Below are 20266 nucleotides of genomic sequence, written 5' to 3'. Positions count from 1 at the left end.
AATCTTTTTCAGTATGAGTCAGGATGGATTTAGTGATTCTCCTGTTCACCTTCTCTGGTGAGCCATCTTTGGAAAAGCACCAACTAGTCAGTTTTATTTACGTATTTGTCTTAAAGTGGTTAGAAACTGGTTAAATAGGAAGAGAACGATATAGCATGTAGAGTAGCACAATAAGACCATTATTGAACTCATTACAGCTTATGCATTGAAGAGGAGTACTTTGCGAGGTCAGGTGCTTGATTAACTGAGTTTTTCCATCCAGATGCCTAGCATGGCTTCAGAGACAACAGGGGAAGTATGTTTTCAGCTCCTGAGGACAGGGGAATAGATCAACAGTACTAGATTTTAAAACTTTCATAGTTGTAACTAAATTAACAGATGATTGACAGTGTAATGCAGAAATTCTCAAACCTAGAACCCAAGATACACACAGGATGAATTAAAGAAGCCGTCCAAATAATTTAGAAAAGGGAAAATAATTTTGTTCAATGCCGGGAAATCCTCAGTGAAAGTAAATGATTTAATTGTGGACATAATTTCTTCTATAATTAAGCTCCCCCCCCCTTCTTTTTTTAAAAGGGAAAGTTGTGCCCATCTGACCTTAGGTCCTGGCTCTCTTGCTGTAAAGGATTGCTTAATTTGTACCATTGGCTTTCAGGGTTACGCACTGAGCCTTAGCTACTACAAACAGGGAATATAATACAGTAACTCTTGAGAAAGGGGCTGTGTGCAGAATTTAAGAGAAAAAGCCTGCAAGTTTTAGCTCTGTTCTGTATACTTGTACAGTCTTAAAATGTGCAAAATAAGTTCTTGCAGCATGTCTAACCTGTTAACATCTTCTTTACTTGACTCCTGTGCCATTGCTATACAACCTCTTAAAGCATGGTTTGGATAAGAATAAGGGTAGGAGGCAGGCAAGTCATCTATAAATATAGTCCCTTAAGAAAAAAATTAGTTAAGCCTTTAAATTCCAAATGAGTGTCTGGAATACTACATTCCAATGAACCAAGCCTCTGGTGTCCTGTGAAACTGTGGATGTAAAATTCTCCTGTCTACCAAATTCAGAAATGTAACCATTTGTTAACTGTATTTGAAGGTGTATCCTTAAGAAGTGTTCCAAATTAAAGGAGGTAAAAAGTATTTTGTGATCCTTCTCATACTTCCTTTCTGCCCAGGTGAATGTTAGGTCATGAGGCTAGAAAGAGATCTGTGACGCTTTCCTCAAAATGGTCATAGTAGGGGACCAGTCTAATGTTCTGTTCATCACTGAGCCTAAGGATTTGTTTCCATTATTATCCTGTGTTAAATCATCCTTATGACATCATGGCAAGTTCTGACTTGTTTTTATGCGCAGATGTGAACTGCAGGTTGCAGGGAGGGCAAATTACTGTATTTACTCAAATGTAATGCACACGTTTTTTGGCCAAACTACATCGCAAAAATTAGGGTGCGCATTAAATTTGATGCCACCAGCAAATAGTTTTTTGGTTTCAATGTTTTTGAAAATTAGGGTGCACAGTAGATTCGATGGCACATTAGATTTGCGTAAATACAGTAAGAACTAGAAAGGCAAGGATTAACATCCGCTTAGAGGTTTTCTGTTCTAGTAAGGAAGGTATAGATTTTCTTTAAAAAGATATGGGGTAGGGGCTTAATTTGCAAATGGGTAATTGGCAACATGGTTTTTTACTTACTGGACAAGTGGCAGACATGAATTAAATAGGGAGAAAACATAGGCTGACATTTTGTTGTTACGTTATGTGAATGCTGCAAAAAAACTTGAATACATGAGCAGCACTGACCTTAATATGGCACCTGCAATATCTAGGGGTAAAACTGTGCTTGTGCTTTCTCCTTTGGTGTGTGGGGAATTAATCAGTTCTGTAAAGAGACTTTCAGAGTAATCCTGGTGATTATGCCCAATATCTATTGGCAGGATTCTTCCTGTATTTTGCCTTCTGGAGAAGAAACAGCAGTACATCATACCAAATAGTCTAAGCCTAGATTTAGAAGTGAGACGAGCTTTCAAAAAAAGTATTTATTCACAACAGAGATGTTTTATATATAAAAAAATAACACAAGGAACCAAACGTATAAAGTAGGAGAAAGGCAGTTTGCGTTCCCTTCATGTTTCACGAGTTTGCTTTACACCATTAATGACGGCTCTAAAAGGTCACATGGTTTCTGACATCATTTATCTGTTTTACCATCGCCTGGATGCGTTCTCCCCTGCATCAGAGAGAGAAAGAGAAAGCACTTCAGTGACTTCAGCCATTCTGAGCAGACAAGGCATGAAAAGCAGAGCGCAACACACAACTTTCCCGGGTGGGGTTTTCACCTCCACTACTGCAAGCGGCTACACTAGCAAACAAGCATTTATTAATTTATATACTGCTTCTGGGCAGCTTGCCAGTATAAAACCAATTGCCAAAAATACAGTTAACGTACACGATAACAATTTAAGCACGGAAACAACTGCACTTAAAATGTGTAACAAAACAAGCAGCGCAACAATTGGAAGAGTGAAGAAGGAGGTTCAGATCGGGTGATAAGGGGAACGTTTGTCTGAGCAGGTGTGTCTTTCACAGCTGGCACAGTGCCAATACTGGTAGGAGCCTCTTACTTCAGCACCCTTTTACCCCACGTGTACAACCCCTCAACATTACTGCTTGAAAGCACAGCATCAGCACAACAACTCAGCAGCCAAGAGGTGGGCCTCTTGACTCGCTCGCTGTTCATTTGCCAAGTGTTTCAAAGTGCAAGCGCCCACTTACTCCTCTTTCAGAACTGCTTGGATGCATTTCCTCTGATAGGTGTTAAGGTTGATGCTAGGCTTCCGCGGACTGGTCCCCTTCTCCATTTTTCTCTGCTGATAATCCTTTTTCATTTTAACCTAAGGGCAAGCAGTAAATAGCACAAGAGACAGATGCTTCAAAAACCCTTGAGAAAGTGTTTCAAATACTGCCTTCCAGCTTCACGCGTAGTGCCTCTAGCTCCCACCCTCCTCTTCTACTTATTTATTTTTTAAAGGCTTTTTAGATCACTTGATAATCCCTAAGCGTTACGTATACAAAAACAGCCAAACGTTACAAAAACAATGCACATCCACACTTACTTGCCGGATAGCATTTCCCAAGTGCCGCAGTTGTTCTTCGATTGTCTGTAGTTCCTTCTTCATGTCCTTTTCACTATCTGACAAGACAGGCAGCTGAGAGTGGAAGTTACGCAGTACCTTCTTCATCCTTCAACCCACAAAGACAGTGTTAGTCAATCAATCTTTTTATTATGCAGTCACAGACTAGAACAAGATAAAAGCAGCAGCCATGTATATCCACGATACAAGATGTAAGGAAGATCTGAAGCATGTCTAAAATAAGCTATACAACATTAAAAGTAGATTAAAAAAGAAACAACACAGCCGTTAGAAATTGTAACAGCAGCCGGACAGAAAAAGGTTTAATCAGGGAAATTTTCCTTACATTTTTTTTCAGCCAGGAGAAGTTTAGCGACAGTCTAATAATATGTTCAAATAATTTGCCAAAAGGTTTGCCAGATACCAATTATAAGTCCTACCTGAAAATTCTGAAAGAATGTGAATCAGACAATATCATACCAAAAGTAGCTGAGGGGGAGGCAAATTAAACCCACGTTTACTGACCATGGATGGTATTCAACGAAGTTTTACTCAGAATACTGAACTGGACCAAGCTTAATCATGTACATTCAACTCAGTGGGTCTATTCCAAGGATGATTTAGTTGACCACCACTTCATATATTACTATACCACCACTGTCAAAGTCAACGCGCTGACTCATATGTTACATTCAACACAGATATAAGAGGTCTCTGCACACTGTGAAAGTGTATGCTAGTTCATTTCTGCAGCTCTTCTATTGTGCACAGAGACTATACACTTGTTGAGTAACGTGTGACCATCCCCAACTTGTAGACAAAGTTAATTGTTTGCAAATTCTGCTTTTAGAACAGAGACAATTGTCAAGTGCTAATTAAGCAGGAGCAGAAGAGGGGACTGTCACCCTACACTACAAGCGTAATTGCCTAAAGACAAATTCAGTCCTTATTTTCAAAATGCTGAAAGTTGCCATCAAAGCTGTATGTATTCCCAAGCAGGTCCAAAGACTAAATAATAATAATAATAATAATAATAATAATAATAATAATAATAATTTATTATTTATACTCCACCCATCTCCCAACCGAATATTAAACTGCATATACAAACTGCACACCACCCATTTTCTAATCAAAGTTATGCAAAATTATGCACATTAATTGTGGTACCCCTACTTTCAAAGCGCTCCCAACCCTCCTTTATTAAGTTGGCTTCTGTCAACTGCTTTTCAGGAAGAATGGGACCAATTAACTTCACACAAAATCCATTTGCAACTGTGTTGCTCACCTATTCTCTCTCGGCTAATACACAGACCACTCAGGCACACATCAGGGGGTGTAAGTTTGGCTAGATAATGCCAATTCCAAACAGCTTGCCCTTCCAAAGACAACAGCATTGTTTGGGAGCATCTCTGCCATTTTAAACACGGGTTTAAAGGCTTTAGTCAGTGAATAAACTTGCACGAAACTGTTAGCAGCAGCTTAAATTGTAGGTTTAGTTCAGCTGGCTGCCAAACTGCATGCTGCTCAGCTGAAATGCCTCTCCACAACCTGGCTTTCTTTATCATTAATTCAGGCCCAGCAATTCCGAAGGGTGCACATCTTAAGGACAAGGCTTCAGCACAAGCCCAAGGCATACTTGGCATCAGACAGGCATGGGCATTTTCTTGCTCCAGCCCCCAGCAAGAGAGCCTTGTGAAGAGTGTGCCCTTTTACCTGTTCACAATGTCTTCCTGCTTCTCTTTGGCTTCCTCGTACTTGTCAGCTAATCGCTCTGCCATCTCCCGCAAGCTTTTCCTTTGGGCGAAGAGGAAATGTTATTCTGGGATAGTGGTGCGCATTTGTCTCATAAAACAGAACAAGTGGGGTCTATTTATTGTTTCTTATGAAACAAAGCAGTTCTAAAGGGCAGTGCACCCTTCTCTTTCCATGTCTCCCACCAGCAGCTGGCATGTCTACATGAGGCTGCAAGGGAGAGTTTTAGGAAATTTTGACTCCCATCCAAATCCTGGACACCAGTTACTATAACTTAGCCGGTGCTGTGCTCTATGTGTGCCTTTTAAAAACGGCTCATAAAGGGAGTGTCTTTGTCTGAACCTGACAGGTCTGTTATAGACATGGAATGCATTTTCATGCCAACCAGATGGAAAACACAGAAATGACAGGCAGCAGAAGAGCAGCTGGGTCTCCCATAGACATCAATGGCAAAAGGAAACTCATAGCAAAGCAAATTAGGCTTTCTCTAACAAACAAATAAGCAAATAATTTTCTTGCACATCCTTAAATTTGGGATAGTGGAAGCAGAGATTTTATGAGTACGGTGAAATAAGACAACCGAAAGTAATTGAATCCATGTACGTGTATAACTGAAGTGCCCCACTGAACCCCAAACCCCAAAACGTCCACCACTGAAATCCCAGTAATGTCCAGGAAATCCCAGCAGCACTACCCACTGATAACTTCTATGTTCCATTAAAAGACAATGCCAACCGATGTTGTTTGACACATTTTATAAAAAACAGCCAGAAGCAAATAAAACCACAAACTTTTTCTAGCCTACTATATGTTTTGGAAAGTGGTCTGTCTACCTGTATGTTCTCTAGGCATTCTTAAGATGTCATTCCCAAACTTGGCACAACAGTGCAGTGCCTGAGGCCAAAGAGCCAATTTCCATTGATGCTTGGATACAGTCGGCTGCCATTTTGAATCAAGATGGCAGAACGAACTCTTCCTACCTCTGTCAATTGGGGAACCTCTGATGGCATCGTTGCCCAGTTTGGCATGATGGTTCTTGAGGCAGAGTGGGTTTTTGTCTAGGTTTGGATACTGTCAGATGCCATTTGGATTTTAACCAAATCTGGCAGAAAATTAAAGGGGTTGCGCACTGGGTTTAGTGAAAGCCTGAATCCCATACCAAATCAGGCCAACCTGGACTTTAACCAAGTTGGGCCATGACAACCCTGGATCCAAACTGCACTGGTTAACATTTCCAGATCTGGCATGGTAGTTCCTGAGATGGTGGAGGATGTTTCGTCTCTATTTAAATATAATTGGGTGTTGGGAGGTGGCATCAAGAGCCCTGGAAATTACAGATTACATTATCCATTTATAAATACCAGCATCTTTTGATTTCTAAGAATCCCTGAGCAACGCCAGGAACTTTTAGCTAGTAGTTTAAAAAAAAAAAAAGATGAGCAGGAGGATATTATGTTTTAGTGCTACTTTGGGCCCAATTTAGGTACAGGGCTCTTCTTATATTCTTAAAAGCAGCATAATGAAAAGCAGGCAAGTGGCAGAAGTCTAGTAGACACCCCAGACAGTTATTAGGAACACACTTCTTTAAAACAAGCTTACACTAAAATATCACTAATGAATCAAACTATCACTAGAACAGGAACACAAAGTGGGGACTAAATCACATGGAAAAGAAGAGTAACAAAATCAGCAAATCCTAGAAGATCTCTTCAGGTTTTAACCTGGGGTAAAACACTTGTGTCTAATATCAGACCTTGGTGGACATCTCTGGAAAGGATGCTCTGAAAAGTACCTTACAGATCCTTCTAGGCTCAGTGATGCCTACTCTGGCTGGTAGCAGCTCTTTAAGGTCTTGCACACGAGGGCTTTCCTGGCCCTAATACCCACAAACATTTTTCACTAGTGATGGATGGGGTTAAACCAGAGATTTTTGACATGCAAGGCACATTCTCTACCACTGAGCTCTCAGCTGCTCCCACGGGGCGACCCAGTTCTTTTAAACTACCAGCCAAGCGAGCTTAAAAGGCAAAGAGACAGTCACCTCACCTTTCCTCTCGACAGTAGGCAAGATCTTCCAGCTGCTTCTTTTTCTGTTCCCGAAGCAATTTCACTCTGAGGAGCAAGGGTTGAAGGGATGGCCAAACTGTTAGGTTTTTTTGACGCAACCTGGCTTGCCTTTCTGCTCTCCCCTACACCTCTAACCCATTGTTCAATGAGAAAAATAAATTATGAGGAACAAGGGGGTTAACCGGGGGTGGAGACATTTAAAGACACACATACAACAGAAAGGGGAATTGTGCTATTAACTGCTCTGTTCCGAAAACGAGAGAAAGGGGGAGGATAACGACCTAGCTGTAGAACAGAGGTGGGCAACCTTTTTCCGTGGTGGTGGGGGAACACATTCCCTTGATACTCTGTTAGGGGCTGCATTCTCTGGTGGGCAGGCCAACCCCTTTCCCCACCCCAATCCAGAGGGCTGCTGGAGGAGGTGCATTACACCCTCACTCTCCTTTGCCAGAGGACAGAATTGACAGCTTGCAGAAGGCTTTTGGAATTAAGCCAAACGTTGCCACCGATTGTTTTTCCTCTGGAGCAGGGGTTGGGGGGAAACAAGGCAGGGATTTCCACCCAGTTATGCCACTCTTTCGATTAGCCAATGACAAAGCAAATCAGGAATATGCTCTTCACAAAAATGTAAATAATTCCCAAGGGCAGGAAAGCTATTCACTAGAGATTCTTGTCCCTATTGCATTACATCTGATGAAGTTGGCAGATAATAGATTGCAGGATCAAGATCAGAAAATAGCCAATTGTTGCTGCAACAGGAGGGAAGAAGAGCAAGGAGTTAGAAGCTAAGGGCCCATTTTACCTTCGCTGGATCTCCTCTCGGGCCAAGTCCTGTTTCAGAATGTATTCCTCCCTGAACACTTGAGTGGCTCTGCTGAGAAGCTGAAGGCATTCTTCAGGGGGAGGGGAAACTTCTTTATCTGCAGACCTGGAAGACAAACACAACACCATCTTGGCCATTATACCGTACTGCCAAGAGTTGTTGAGCTTTTTGGGGGCTGGCCCAGAGTTGTTGAAACATGACTCACCCACCTGCCCTGCAACTCACATGCATTGCTAAAGCCACCAATCACCCGCACAATTGCCGCAAATAACATGACCAATAGCCGCTGACAATCTCCGGCTCCCAGCGGCAAACAATCCCACGTACCCCCTGTTCCCCATCCGTGTATAAGGCGCCCCCTAATTTTTAACCTACTTTTTAAAGAAAAAAAGCTCGTCTTATACATGGAAAACTATGGTACATGCTCTGATAAAGAGCATTTAGAATCATAGAATTAGAGTTGGAAGGGATCTAAGGGTCGTCTAGTTCAACCCCCTGCAATGCAGGAAGCTCTTGCCCAATGTGGGGCTTGAACCTACGACTCTGATACTAAGAGTCTCATGCTCTACCGACTGAGCTATCCCAGGCTGCTTTGCCACACAAATGCTTCTGACACCATATGCCCTAAGGCTGTGTGCATCAAGAAGCTTGAACTGGAGAGGGGTCCAGTTATTTAGGTAAGATTTCTAACTGGCCTCAAACTGAGGGTTCAGCTCAGATAAGGAAATTACAATCAAATTGCATTTGACAAAGCCCTCGAGTCAGATGCTGATCAACACACCAGAAAGCCGATCTATTTTAAATGCCCAGAAACACTTATAGTAAAGAGAAGCCAAGAAGCCCTGCTCATCGCGGTAGCCCACCGACCCTGCTAGATTTATGTCCCATGAGCCTAACAACCCAGCCAGAACCCCAAAGTGACTGTGCCATGACTGAGCCACAGAATATGCTGGTGCGGAAAGAGCAGCAAGAAATTTATGGTGGCACCAGTGAAGTTGCAAGAGCTGTCAAGTGCGGGAGAAGAGGAGCGGAGATCAGCCAGAACGAAAGACCACTGTGCATAAATCCATCCTGAAGATGGAGGTGGTGGAACAGCAAGTGTAGACCTTATGCAGGATTATAGCAATGAGAAGGGTGAACCCTGTCAGAGTGAAAGGAAAGGGGCTGAGAATACTAGATGATGGAACCCCCACTTCCAAACAACACCAAAGGCCAAGGTGTGCCTTTGCCTTTTGGGGACACAGGAGTGATGGGGGATGACGAAAGCCTTTTGCCTCCAGAAAGATTTCATACTTCAATAGGAGAGGGTTAGCAGAATTGCGATCCAGGATATTTCGGATGTGTCGCTCAAAGGAATCCTGCGATTCGGCCAGGATGCGGAGAGGTGAGACTGTAACCGGCGAATCTTGCTTGGTGCACAGAAGAGGAGGGCATGGTGGGTGGATGGCAGAACTGTCAATACAAGTGTCAGACATTAGTTAGACATTTCCAAAGACACTCCTCACTTGCTTTCATGAAGTTCTTTAGAGGTTTTTAATTCTTTTACACCCTTCCCCCCCAAAAAAAGTTTGCAGACCTTTGCAAAGAGCAGGCATGAAATGCTGAATAAGAAACTTCAGAGAATTATTAACACAAGCCTAGTTAGGAATAAGGGAAAGGCAAGTGTGCCAGTCAAGGTAATGAAGGGGTATGTCAGGGATTACTAGGAGAACCAATAGTCATGAATTCAAGGTCAGCAGAGCCTGGTGCCATGGAATCTTGAAGGAGTTACCTAGGCAATTCAGGAGTCCTAGCAACTATATAAGGGAAATATACTATGTCCTTGGAAGTATGCCTACCATATTTCAGCATTAAATAGGTAAGTGTGGCTCAGTACGTACAGAAGAGGTTTGGTGACACATTCGTAGCTCCTGGTGATGCAGACCATTGTGGGACCCAGAATGTCTGAGACGATCCAAAACCCTATAATTGAGGCCGCTTGGCTGAAGGAACAGAACAGAAAATGTCAAGCTATCCCAGAAAACATTGGCAACCCCAAGAACAGAAGAGCAGAAGTCACTTGCTGTCTTCAGACTAACACAACAAAGAATCCACCGCAGAATCTAGCAAATCTTTTAAGTGCCTCTTATCAGATTCTTCCTTCACTGTAGCCACATTTACAGCCTCATACTGATTTGGTTTCCTAGGCTTTTTGATGCTTAGTGTCTCTCCTGGTCAGTCTTCTGCAAAAACTGAGCAAGAGTAGAGGTCATCCCCACCATTGTTCTCAGATCTATAATTACCAGAGATAATCCCTCCAGCTCATTATCGTCTGTTTAGGCCCTATTCCTGTATTTTGACCCAATTTGGCTCTGCCTCTTCATCTGGAGGCTGAATGCAAGATTTATAAGTCTTTAAATATCCAGAAGCTGCAGTGGACCCTATGCTGGTGTCTTGCAGAGATTCTACCCATCACATCTATAAGACCACTAAGTAGGTCTTGAAATGTCACAGCAGGCAGAAATGCCTGGATAGTTCAGTTGGTTAAAGTGTGGTGTTGTTAATGCCAAGGCTGCAGGCTTGATCCCTGTATCGGAAAACTGCATATTCCTGCATTGCAGGGGGTTTGACGATATGATCTTTGGGGTCTCTTCCAACTCTACAATTTTATGATTCTGTGTTTCAGTTTTCCGCCAGTATCACCAATGTGCTGCCTTTACTGCAGTACAGCCTCAACTGGGGCTCTGTTCCAACACCTTGAAAAACCAGTTCAAAGTCGTGCGTCTGTCACATTTACTAGAAGAAAGCTGAAATTTCCATTGGCCCATCCATGCATGTCTTGCTAGTTAAGAAGGCCTCCTTCTGTTGAACCCACCTGGGATGCAGATGTTTCCAACCTGGGATCTACACAAGATTCTGAGGGTACTCACTAAGGAAGTGCTAAGTGCGTGTCACATCAGTAAAGCTTTCTGTTTCATTACATCTCCCTGCCCAACTCTGGGTAATGGGGCTTAACATTTTGCTCACTGAAGGCCTCCTGAATATCCCCAGAATAAGCATTCATGCCTTGTTCTCTCATGTTCTCCAAAAAAAGCCTTTTTCCAGCCAACATCCTTCTTACCCAGACCTAGAAAAAGGGGCACCCCAAAAACAGTCAAGAGCCTTGTCTTCACCACAGAGAGACACAAACACAGTTCTCCTTCCCTGTCCACCCTGCTTGCTCATCCAAATCTTAACACAAATAACACCATTCAATGCTTGATTTTTCAGAAACTGAGTTGTGTTCTTGGCCTGGATTCTCCAGCAGTAAGCAGCTGCAAGAAGAATATGGATTTGGGAAGAAGTAGACTCTTACCTGCATGGCAGAGGTTTTGTGCAAAGGATGTGCTCTACGATGCATTTCTGTTCTGCTCCAAGTTCTTGCAAACGGTCCTTGTCTTCTTCATCTGAAAAAACAAGTAAACATGCAGGTTACTGGGGAGTCACACCTATCACCCCACAGAACAGTAATGAGGAAATCAGAATTCCTAGCCAAATTTCATGCGGAGGTTGGGGGAATCTGGAGGGGAAAGGGGATTGGTAGGGGGAGGGAGCCAAACTGGACTGAGTAACAGAAAATGCAGGTGATCATTTCAGATCTCTGACAAAAGCCATCTGTCCCTTTCCTGGCAGCCCATTGGGAGGTGGAGGAAGAGAAAAGGAGGTGGTCCTGACCATTGGGAGGACGCAGATAATGACAAATTTGCTCTGGCCCTACCAGTTTTGGATCACATTTTTGAATGGGTTGTGCCAGCAATATATGGGTTCAGTTCACATGGTTGTGTTTTGAGTGTCATGCCTTAGGCTCTGGTTCTCCCTCCTCTCTGCACGTGCTCCGATGCCCTTCATTATTTCCGGCTTAGTCAAATCTTAGTTTACCTCCAAATCTGAATTGGAAACTAAAGTTTGAAGTAGGTTTTCAGTTCTAGTTGGAGGTAAACTATGGTCTGCCAGATTCAGATGTCTCACTAAACTGTACCACTGTCCACTCTATTTATATCTCACCTTTCCACACTACTGGCACGCACTACTCAAGACAAGTTGCATCTGTGAGAAACAAGGCTTAGGAATGCAACATTCCAAGACAGGAAGGTTTCACTACTACCTGAGTCAAGGAACTTTTGAAGTTTGTTGATCCAGGTGACTCCAATGCTGTGCACCCCAGCGTCATGTGTACAGTGATATCGAGAGGGACATTTGGGATCTGAAAATGCAAGTGAGATATTTATGCATTCATGGAGAGCCAACAAAGACACGGGAATGTTTTAGTCCACATATGATAGCGGCAACGTGGAACTGCGTGAAAATCGAACTGTGCCGAACCTGTTTATGTAAAGCAGTTCCATGAACTCCCAGCAATGACCCACATTGTTGCCACCCTCTCATTTATTGATGGGCTGCCTCAAGAGGGCAAAGCAACTCAGACCACCGGGAGCTGCAGAATGAGAAAGTAAACAGCTTGCTGGGCCAGCTGGGTGATGCTATCCTGTGACATAAAGATACGTGCAAATCAAGGAACAGGCAGCCTGGCATTTATTAATTTTTGTATTTACCTGAAAGGTTGCTTTAATTGGATGCCAAGTGAGCAGAGCAAGGGGAAAGCAAGAGAGGTAACTGACTTGTGCTCCTACCTCTATGCAATTTGATTGGGCAGGAGAAGTCCGACTCCAGGGGTTCCTCCCCTTCCCTTGAAGCCAGTTTCAGTGCAAGCTCCAGTTCAACACATTCGAACACGTAGAGCGACGGAATGAGGTCAGTTCTTGAATCCCAGGATTTGACAGACTGCAGAGATAATTTGGTTAACACTTCTAAATTTGTCCTCCCTTGAGATAATAGCTCAAGGGATTAAATTCACTTAGGAAGCACCTCCCTCCCCGCTGCAAAAAAAAGGTAAAAATTGGGGGTTTGTTTATTATTTTAATCGCACATTGCATGTATTTTAAATGGGAAACCCAGCATTTGATAAAGTGTGAGCTGTAAGTACAAATAATAAAGAAATATAAATAGAGAACCCTCAACTGTCTCCTAGTGAGCTGGTGGGGAGGGGAAACAATATCTACTTCTTACTCTTTTGTGTGTTTATGCTTTTAAGGTCCAAATGCAGATCAATATTGTGCATTTCTGAGATGCACAGGGTTTTTAAAATAGCTCCTCAATAGAAGAGGAATATGAAATATAAGACACCCGGCTGTATTTAGTCATGTCCATTAATTCTGAAGGGGTTGAGTATTACTTACTGCATTTATACCTCACCTTTTTCTCCAAGGAGTTAAAGATGGTGAACATGGCACTCCCCTCCTCAATTAATCCCCACAAGAACCCTGTGAGGTAGGTTAGGCCAAGAGGCAGTGACTGGCCCAAAGCCACCCAGTGAGCTACATGGCTGAGTGGGAACTTGGACCTCTCCTGGGTCCTAATCTGACACTCTAACTACTATACCATGGTGGCTGCTATGAATAGCATGTATGACTATCTTAGGTCCACTAATTTCATTGAGTCTATTCTGGATACAACTGAGTTGGATGCAACCTCCTTGCAGAACCTCCAAAATCGTTTATGGCTGCAGAGACAAAGATGTTGATCAGGGGAAAACAATACCAATTTGCGTAATTAAGATGAGCCACAGTTTTAGGGTTTAGGAACTGCAAATCATCAGCTGGGCAGAGGGCCATCATGCTTCTGTGGGAACAGATTGCTGGAGAGGGAGCCACCTTGAGCTCCTTGGAGGAAAAGTGGGATATCAGTACAACAAATAAATTTAGAAAAAGGATAAGAGTGTGCAACAGCACTGTACTATTGGTCACATGCTCAGTAAGCACATGTCGTAATGTGAAAAACCTGTTACAAAAATGGGGAGGCCTGCAAAGATAGCAAGCTAAAAATGAATATCCAGGTTGGGGATACACATAACAACCTTATGCCAAGTCCACGGGTCTATCTTGCCCAATATTAGGACAGGCAGCAGCTTTCTGTGAACTCTGGAAGAGGCCTCTCCTACCACATGCTACCCAGTCCTTTTCACTGGAAAAGCCAGAGTTTGAGTGTGGGACCTTTGAGTGCAAAGTACTACAGTCCCTCCTCAATAATGGGGTGGTGGTGGTGGGGAAGCTCTCCTGAAAACTCAGGCAAACATACCATCTGTTCATCATCTTCTTCTCCCTCCAGTACCACGCAGTGATAAAGCAGCCCCGACTCTGTGGCAATCACCAAGATGTTGGGAACGCATGAAAGGCAGAGAACTGCACAAGCGTCGTACCCGTAGTTGTCTTCAGCTGCAGGATGCATTGGCAGTGGGCCCAAGAGCCGACCAAGGTTTCCACTGCTACAAAAAAGAAATGGGGGGGGGGGAAGGAAGGTGGAATCAAAGGAAGCCTACTGGGAAGAGCTCAAACTTCTAGGGCAGTTTGCTGCTGCTGCTGCTGCCACCCGCAAAAAAACTCCAAGCAAGCAAGCCATGGCCAAATACCTGGAACAGCAAAGTTTTGCAGCCAACCAAGGCACCAAACTGACCCTGCCAGCCTCAGAGCAGAAAGGCTAGGATATACTAATCAGACACCAACCAAATCACCTCAACCATACAAGGAGATAATACAGGCAAGCGTTGATTCTTGAACCCTGGGTTTCCATTCAGAGTTGAACTAGGAGCAACTGTTTTGGTGTTCAAATCAGTACCCACCTACCGCCCAGCCATCTATGAGGTCTGGTCAAGCACTGCCCAGTGCAAAAAATGAAGGTGAAAGGAGGATCATGAATCTGGGTTAGAGCTTTACCTGTGCAGCAGACTAATGTAGGTCAGAAAAGTCTCCCCATTTTCATACAAGATGTAGAGAGGATACGCTAGCACTTCCTCCTTCTCTCGCTGCCCAGCAATGTTCTTGGGGACTGCTGCCAGGGGCCCAAAATCGAATGCTACTGCCGTTTCTCCTATCAGTGCTGTGTAGGCTCTCCTAAGGGAGGGAGCAGTCAGTTGAGTTTGTAGCAGTTCTCTGCACACATTCAGTTTGCCCAACAAAAAGTGGCCGCTGGTGTGTGCTTGGAGGGGCAACTATGAGGGAAACTTCAGACCTCACCCCTTATTGAGTCTCAGAGTCTCCTCATCAGCTTCTGAAAGATGAATCACTTTCACGGGTGTCTGGGGGGAATTCAGGCTGTAAATCCTTTAAAGCAAAATACGACATTTTAAAAAACAAGAAGCACATCCCAGATAATAGCTTCTATAAACCCAACCTCTATTAGCTGAATACCTTTACAATTTTCAGTACAGTGGTGCCTCGCAAGACGAAAAGAATCCGTTCCGCGAGTCTCTTCGTCTTGAGGTTTTTTCGTCTTGCGAAGCAACCCTATTAGCGGCTTAGCGGATTAGCGCTATTAGCGGCTTAGGGGCTATTAGCGGCAAAGCGGCTATTAGCGGCTTAGAAAAAGGGAGGGGGGAAAGCGAAAAAAATCACAAGACTCGCAAGACGTTTTCGTCTTGCGAAGCAAGCCCATAGAGAAATTCGTCTTGCGAAGCGCCTCGAAAACGGAAAACCCTTTCGTCTAGCGGGTTTTTCGTCTTGCGAGGCATTCGTCTTGCGGGGCACCACTGTACTGCACCCGACATTATTACACTGGCAGAAGCTGGTGCAGTATCACTTCAGCTGAAGAGCTGCCCTGGTGTCAGACCAAGACCAGAGAAACCCAGTTCAAAGCCCTGCTTAGCCCTCAGCCTTGCTGGGTAGTCCTGGCCTAGTCACTCCCTCCAGGTCTGACATACCTACTACACAGGGTTGCTATGAAGATAAAATAAGAGGATGGAGCATACATGCCACCCTGAGCTCCTTGGAAGAAGAGTGGGAGAAAACTGTAGTAAGTATTGCTTAAACAATTGCTCCGTGGGTCTCTAAGCATGTGGTTCCAAATGACCCCATCAAATAAATATTTAAAGGACGCTACATTAGCCTCTGAAAGCATTTATACTCTGCTAATTAGCTGGAAAAGCTCCTAGGATAATGCTGTGAGCCCCTCCATTTGATACTTGGATTGTACATATGATTTTTATAAAACTGTATCTCAAAAAGACACCAGTCTCCATTGACCTTAATTGCAAGGGAACCAAACCCAGGGAAGCACTGGAACCCCTTAGAGGCTCTCACTACTCAGAGATTTGGAGGGGGGGCATGCAACAGAACAATGATACAGCATGTGCAGTGCACAGAAAATATTTCAGACCTTTTATTGTCCCCCCTTTTATTGTCAACGAGGCAGCTGAAGTAAGAAAGATTGCCCAAGATCATTGAGTGAGTCTGCAGCTGAGCAAAGATTTGAACCAGAAAACTAAAAGCCTGCGGCTTACACTCTTCACCACTATATTCCACTAAATTTTATATATAAAAAAGGATGACTAATATATATTGGATACCAGCACCACCTTTTTAAACAGTCAGGGAAACCAGGCTCCTTGGATTTCTCAAAGCCTGCTCAAAAGCAAACCATTCAGAGCAATAAAGTTACCTTATCGTGTTGTCAGATGTTAAGAGCACAATGTGAGGGTCCAGTGTCTCACTGGGGTACCAGGCGGAATGCTTCAGGGTCAGGGATGGTGAACTAGTAAAGAACCTTTCAGCAATAGGGATGGTGCTGCAAGAAGACAGGTCTCCATCATGAAAAGCACTATGTTCCAACCCAACAGAGGGCTGCCAACTGTTTGACTGTTACTGTGCCTTTGACCAGCAGCTTGGGCTACAGATGTTCATGCCTATGTCCCCTGCCAATTTCTGCAGATCAAGCTGGTGTCAAGAGCACAAGAACAGGCCAGGCTTTTCCTCCCCAACTGGCAAACCTATTAAAAGCAAAAAAGCTCAAGGGATAGACAGGCTTGTAACAGTCCTTTTTTATTTCCTAACTTGATGTGTTAAATGAACACTACCCTTGCTTAAACTCTACGTACTAAATAATTAGCTATCATTGGTCCTGAAGGGTCAGTACTCAAACATTTTATCTCTGTGGTGAAAGAATTTAACTAAGGAAGCTTTCTTCTAGGTAAAAATGTAGTCACACTCAGTTATCGAAAGTGCTTCCAATCTAAAATCAAACTGATCTTCCCCATAAATGTAAAAAAAGGTTGAAAGAGTAGCTATTGTCCAAAAATAACATTTCCTGAAATCTTGTTTTTGAACCAATTAACAGTCCTGCTCCCACAAATGACCCTGCTTATGCCCAGAATCGCCTCCCAGTAATGTATTTGTGAAGCTCTCTCTCTCTCTTCAAAACCTATTCTTTGGCACAGTCCCCTAGCCTCTTTCTCCTAGTGCTATAACTATGCTCAAGTACATATCTCTGAAATATTCATGTATCCATTCCTTGTTTACCATTGCCTTCATTTGCCTCTCATCGCCCCTTGTCTTCCTTGTTCTGTTTATGGATTGTAAGCTCCATGAGCCAGGGACCTATCCTCTCATATTTAGTGACGTGCACATAGAGATCACTGATACTAGCAAATAATGCAGATTGCCAGGCTGTGAGTTCTCTGTGCAATGTCCTCTCCTGTTTCTTCCACAATGGGGAGAATTTCAAGAGCCTTTACTCTTTTCTCCAGCCTCGCAGTGATCTGTCAAATGTTAACTGTGAGCAATTTGAGAAGATGGATGATACTACTTCCATTGCAAAGAAAAGTTGCCTTAGCCTCCACTTGATACAGCAAAGCAAATGTGCCATCAGCAAGATGGACTGCTTCAGAACTTTGCCCAAAAGCAATCACTTTTAATGGAAAAGCAAGGAACTGAACCTAGAACCTCAGGCCTACAAAGCATGTATCCTAACACTGCATCATAAAGCACCTCAGCCACCCTTCTAAAAAAGTTTGAAAAGAGACTGCCTCTCTATACTGTAGTAGTGGAACGTATGCAGCTGAAACAAAGTCCCTCCAAATATACAGTGGTACCTCAGGTTAAGTACTTAATTCGTTCCGGAGGTCCGTTCTTAACCTGAAACTGTTCTTAACCTGAAGCACCACTTTAGCTAATGGGGCCTCCTGCTGCCACCGTGCTGCCAGAGCACAATTTCTATTCTTATCCTGAAGCAAAGTTCTTAACCTGAAGCACTATTTCTTGGTTAGCGGAGTCTGTAACCTGAAGCGTATGTAACCTGAAGTGTATGTAACCCGAGGTACCACTGTAATGCTTGAGAACTTCAGTAAAAACAGTCATCAAATGAGATTGACACAATGTACTCAAAACTGCTTTCTTTACAGACCCAGATGATAATGAAATAGCAACCATCCCTAGTTCTAAAGCTGCAAAGCAATTATGAGAAATGGAGAGCCTACATACCTACAATTAACCACTGGTTTTCCACCTTCAAACTCAGAGTTCTTTCCCCAGCGTTTAGGTAACTCCAGCACCATCAGGCCTTTTGTTCCTATCAGAGCTACATGCTCCTGTGTAGGACTCAGTGCAGTTTGATACACCTCAAAAAAGGGTGAATTTATGCAGAGCAGGGTCTGGAAATCAAAGCGGCAATCGGTTAACGCTTAAATATTTGAACTTTGTGCAGAACAAAATCTTTAAAACTAGTGCAAAATGCGTATGTGTCACTCAATTACACATTTGGCTGCAAGCAAACTGCACCTGTTGCTTCCTACCATTTCATCTGTGCTCACTCTTTCAGGCATGATCTGATATGGATGAAGACTACCTATATTATTCTTAGGCTTCATGCAAAGCACTGGTAGCCGCTACTGTTCTTCTATCTAACCAAGAGACCACTAAACCCACAGGGTCTGCCTTGGACAAAAAGCTTGGAGAAACCAGCAGCCGTGTTCCTTCAAGCATTCTCTCCCAATGCTCGGACATCAATTAAAAACACAGCTGCAGTGTAGTAGTTATCTAGACTAGAACACCAGAGACCTGGGCATAGCCCCCCTAAATCAATAAAGATCAATAAAAATACATAGCTTAAATGAGGTTCTGCCCCCCTAACAAAAGACCTGCCCCCTCCCAAAAATTATGGGACCTGCGTTCAAATCCCTGCTCAGCCACAAAACTCACTGGGTGTGACCTTAGGGATCAGTCACTGCCTCTCAGCCAAACCCACCTCACAGGGTTGTTGTGTGTGTGGTGCTGGTGGGATTAATTGGGGAAGCATGTACAGTGGTACCTCGGGTTAAGTACTTAATTCGTTCCGGAGGTCTGTTCTTAACCTGAAACTGTTCTTAACCTGAAGCATCACTTTAGCTAATGGGGCCTCCTGCTGCCGCTGCGCTGCCGGAGCCCTATTTCTGTTCTTATCCTGAAGCAAAGTTCTTAACCTGAAGCACTATTTCTGGGTTAGCGGAGTCTGTAACCTGAAGAGTATGTAACCTGAAGCGTATGTAACCCGAGATACCACTATATGCCACCTTGAACTCCTTGGGAGACAAAAAACCGCAATAAGCCATTCATTATTATCGCTACTGATAATGCAAGCCTATAGTCCTATATGGAGGGGCTTTCCACAGGTGAGCCGCCACCACCTTGAGGCCCGAAGCGGCGGCGCCCCAAACACAGGTTGGCCACCTCAGTGAGGGCCGAGCCCTATCGGGGCGAAAGGCCGCACCTGGTACTGGCCCAGCCTGTCGGGCTCGTCGCCCAGGCCCCTCAGGCTGAGGGCGTAGAAGGCGGCGCGCTCGCCGTCCCACAGGAAGAGCTCCCCGCCGAGGCCGAACAACAGGTCCCGCGGGAGGGACGGGCGCGACGACTCGGGCCCCGGCTCCGGCCCAGCCTCCTTGTCGGCCTGCTCCCGCAAGCGGCACAGCACGGCGTGGTGAGGCAGCTCCGCCCACCAGCGCTCTCCCAGGCCCGGCGCCACGGCCGCCGCCATCGTCGCCGGCCGATGAAGCCGGTCGGGGCCTCGCCGCCTCAGGAGCGCGGGACTACGAGCCCCAGAGTGCACCGCGGACGGTGACGTCGGCGTCCCGGCGGACCGATAAAGATGGTTAAGCCCAGCGGGCATCTTCGCCACGGGAGGGAGCGAGGAAAGGACGAGACCCAGAGTGCACCGCGGCTTAGTGACGCAAGCGGTCTCTGGACCGTAGACTTGTGAAAAGTGTAGACGTGAAAGCTGCGCGGGGCTACGGGGTTTTCCATAGATATTCTAATTATCCTGCAGTGGAAGTGAGGGCTGCTTACGTCGAAAGAACATCCCGTCCGTTCAAATCTTGGCAATATTTTCTATTTTCTAGGCGGGGCGAAAAAAGCGGGGAAAGATCTCCAGAATTTCATCTATTAATTTAGTATCTTTTTTGCTTTTTGCGAATATTGTGTTTGTTACACGTAGAGATAGGGAGTGCTACATTCATGTGTCTTATCATTCCAAACGTTCTCTTCTGTTGTTGCCTAACTAATCTTTCTTTCTTTCTTTCTTTTGTGCTTCATCATTCTAACATTTTCTATAATTGTTCAGCCACAATGGCATTTCAGTTTTTTGTTCGATCATTTTAGATTTTTATCATCCTT

The 20266-nt window shown here is 44.2% G+C and overlaps 1 protein-coding gene across 1 annotated transcript; it reads right to left on the bottom strand.

The window, feature by feature from the left end:
• Positions 1 to 2023: 2023 nt before the first annotated feature.
• On the bottom strand, positions 2024 to 19778 carry NUP88 (nucleoporin 88). The gene is made up of 17 exons (XM_081843514.1): positions 19368 to 19778; positions 18104 to 18273; positions 16287 to 16412; positions 14867 to 14953; positions 14567 to 14743; positions 13932 to 14118; positions 12428 to 12578; positions 11902 to 12000; positions 11113 to 11203; positions 9659 to 9760; positions 9072 to 9230; positions 7758 to 7883; positions 6935 to 7000; positions 4850 to 4930; positions 3116 to 3242; positions 2775 to 2893; positions 2024 to 2229 (listed from the first exon to the last, which is right to left on the bottom strand). Exons 1-17 carry the CDS (start codon positions 19761 to 19763, stop codon positions 2166 to 2168), a joined length of 2328 nt encoding a protein of 775 aa, XP_081699640.1. The 5' UTR covers positions 19764 to 19778; the 3' UTR covers positions 2024 to 2165.
• Between the last annotated feature and the right edge of the window lie 488 nt (positions 19779 to 20266).

Source organism: Podarcis erhardii (genome assembly GCF_964252035.2).
Source record: "Podarcis erhardii genome assembly, chromosome: 16".
Lineage (NCBI taxonomy): Eukaryota > Metazoa > Chordata > Lepidosauria > Squamata > Lacertidae > Podarcis > Podarcis erhardii.
This window is presented reverse-complemented; position numbering and strand designations above follow the sequence as displayed.

What these genes read in the sequence shown, in the direction of transcription:
- NUP88 (XM_081843514.1), bottom strand. Translation starts at nt 19,763, where the DNA reads ATGCCCGCTGGGCTTAACCATCTTTATCGGTCCGCCGGGACGCCGACG. An exon ending in ACATCTGACAACACGATAAG is followed by an intron (nt 14,954 to 16,286) that starts GTAACTTTATTG and finishes TTTGCTTTAAAG; the next exon opens with GATTTACAGCCTGAATTCCC. An exon ending in TGTGTCACCAAACCTCTTCT is followed by an intron (nt 9,231 to 9,658) that starts GTACGTACTGAG and finishes TTGTATTGACAG; the next exon opens with TTCTGCCATCCACCCACCAT.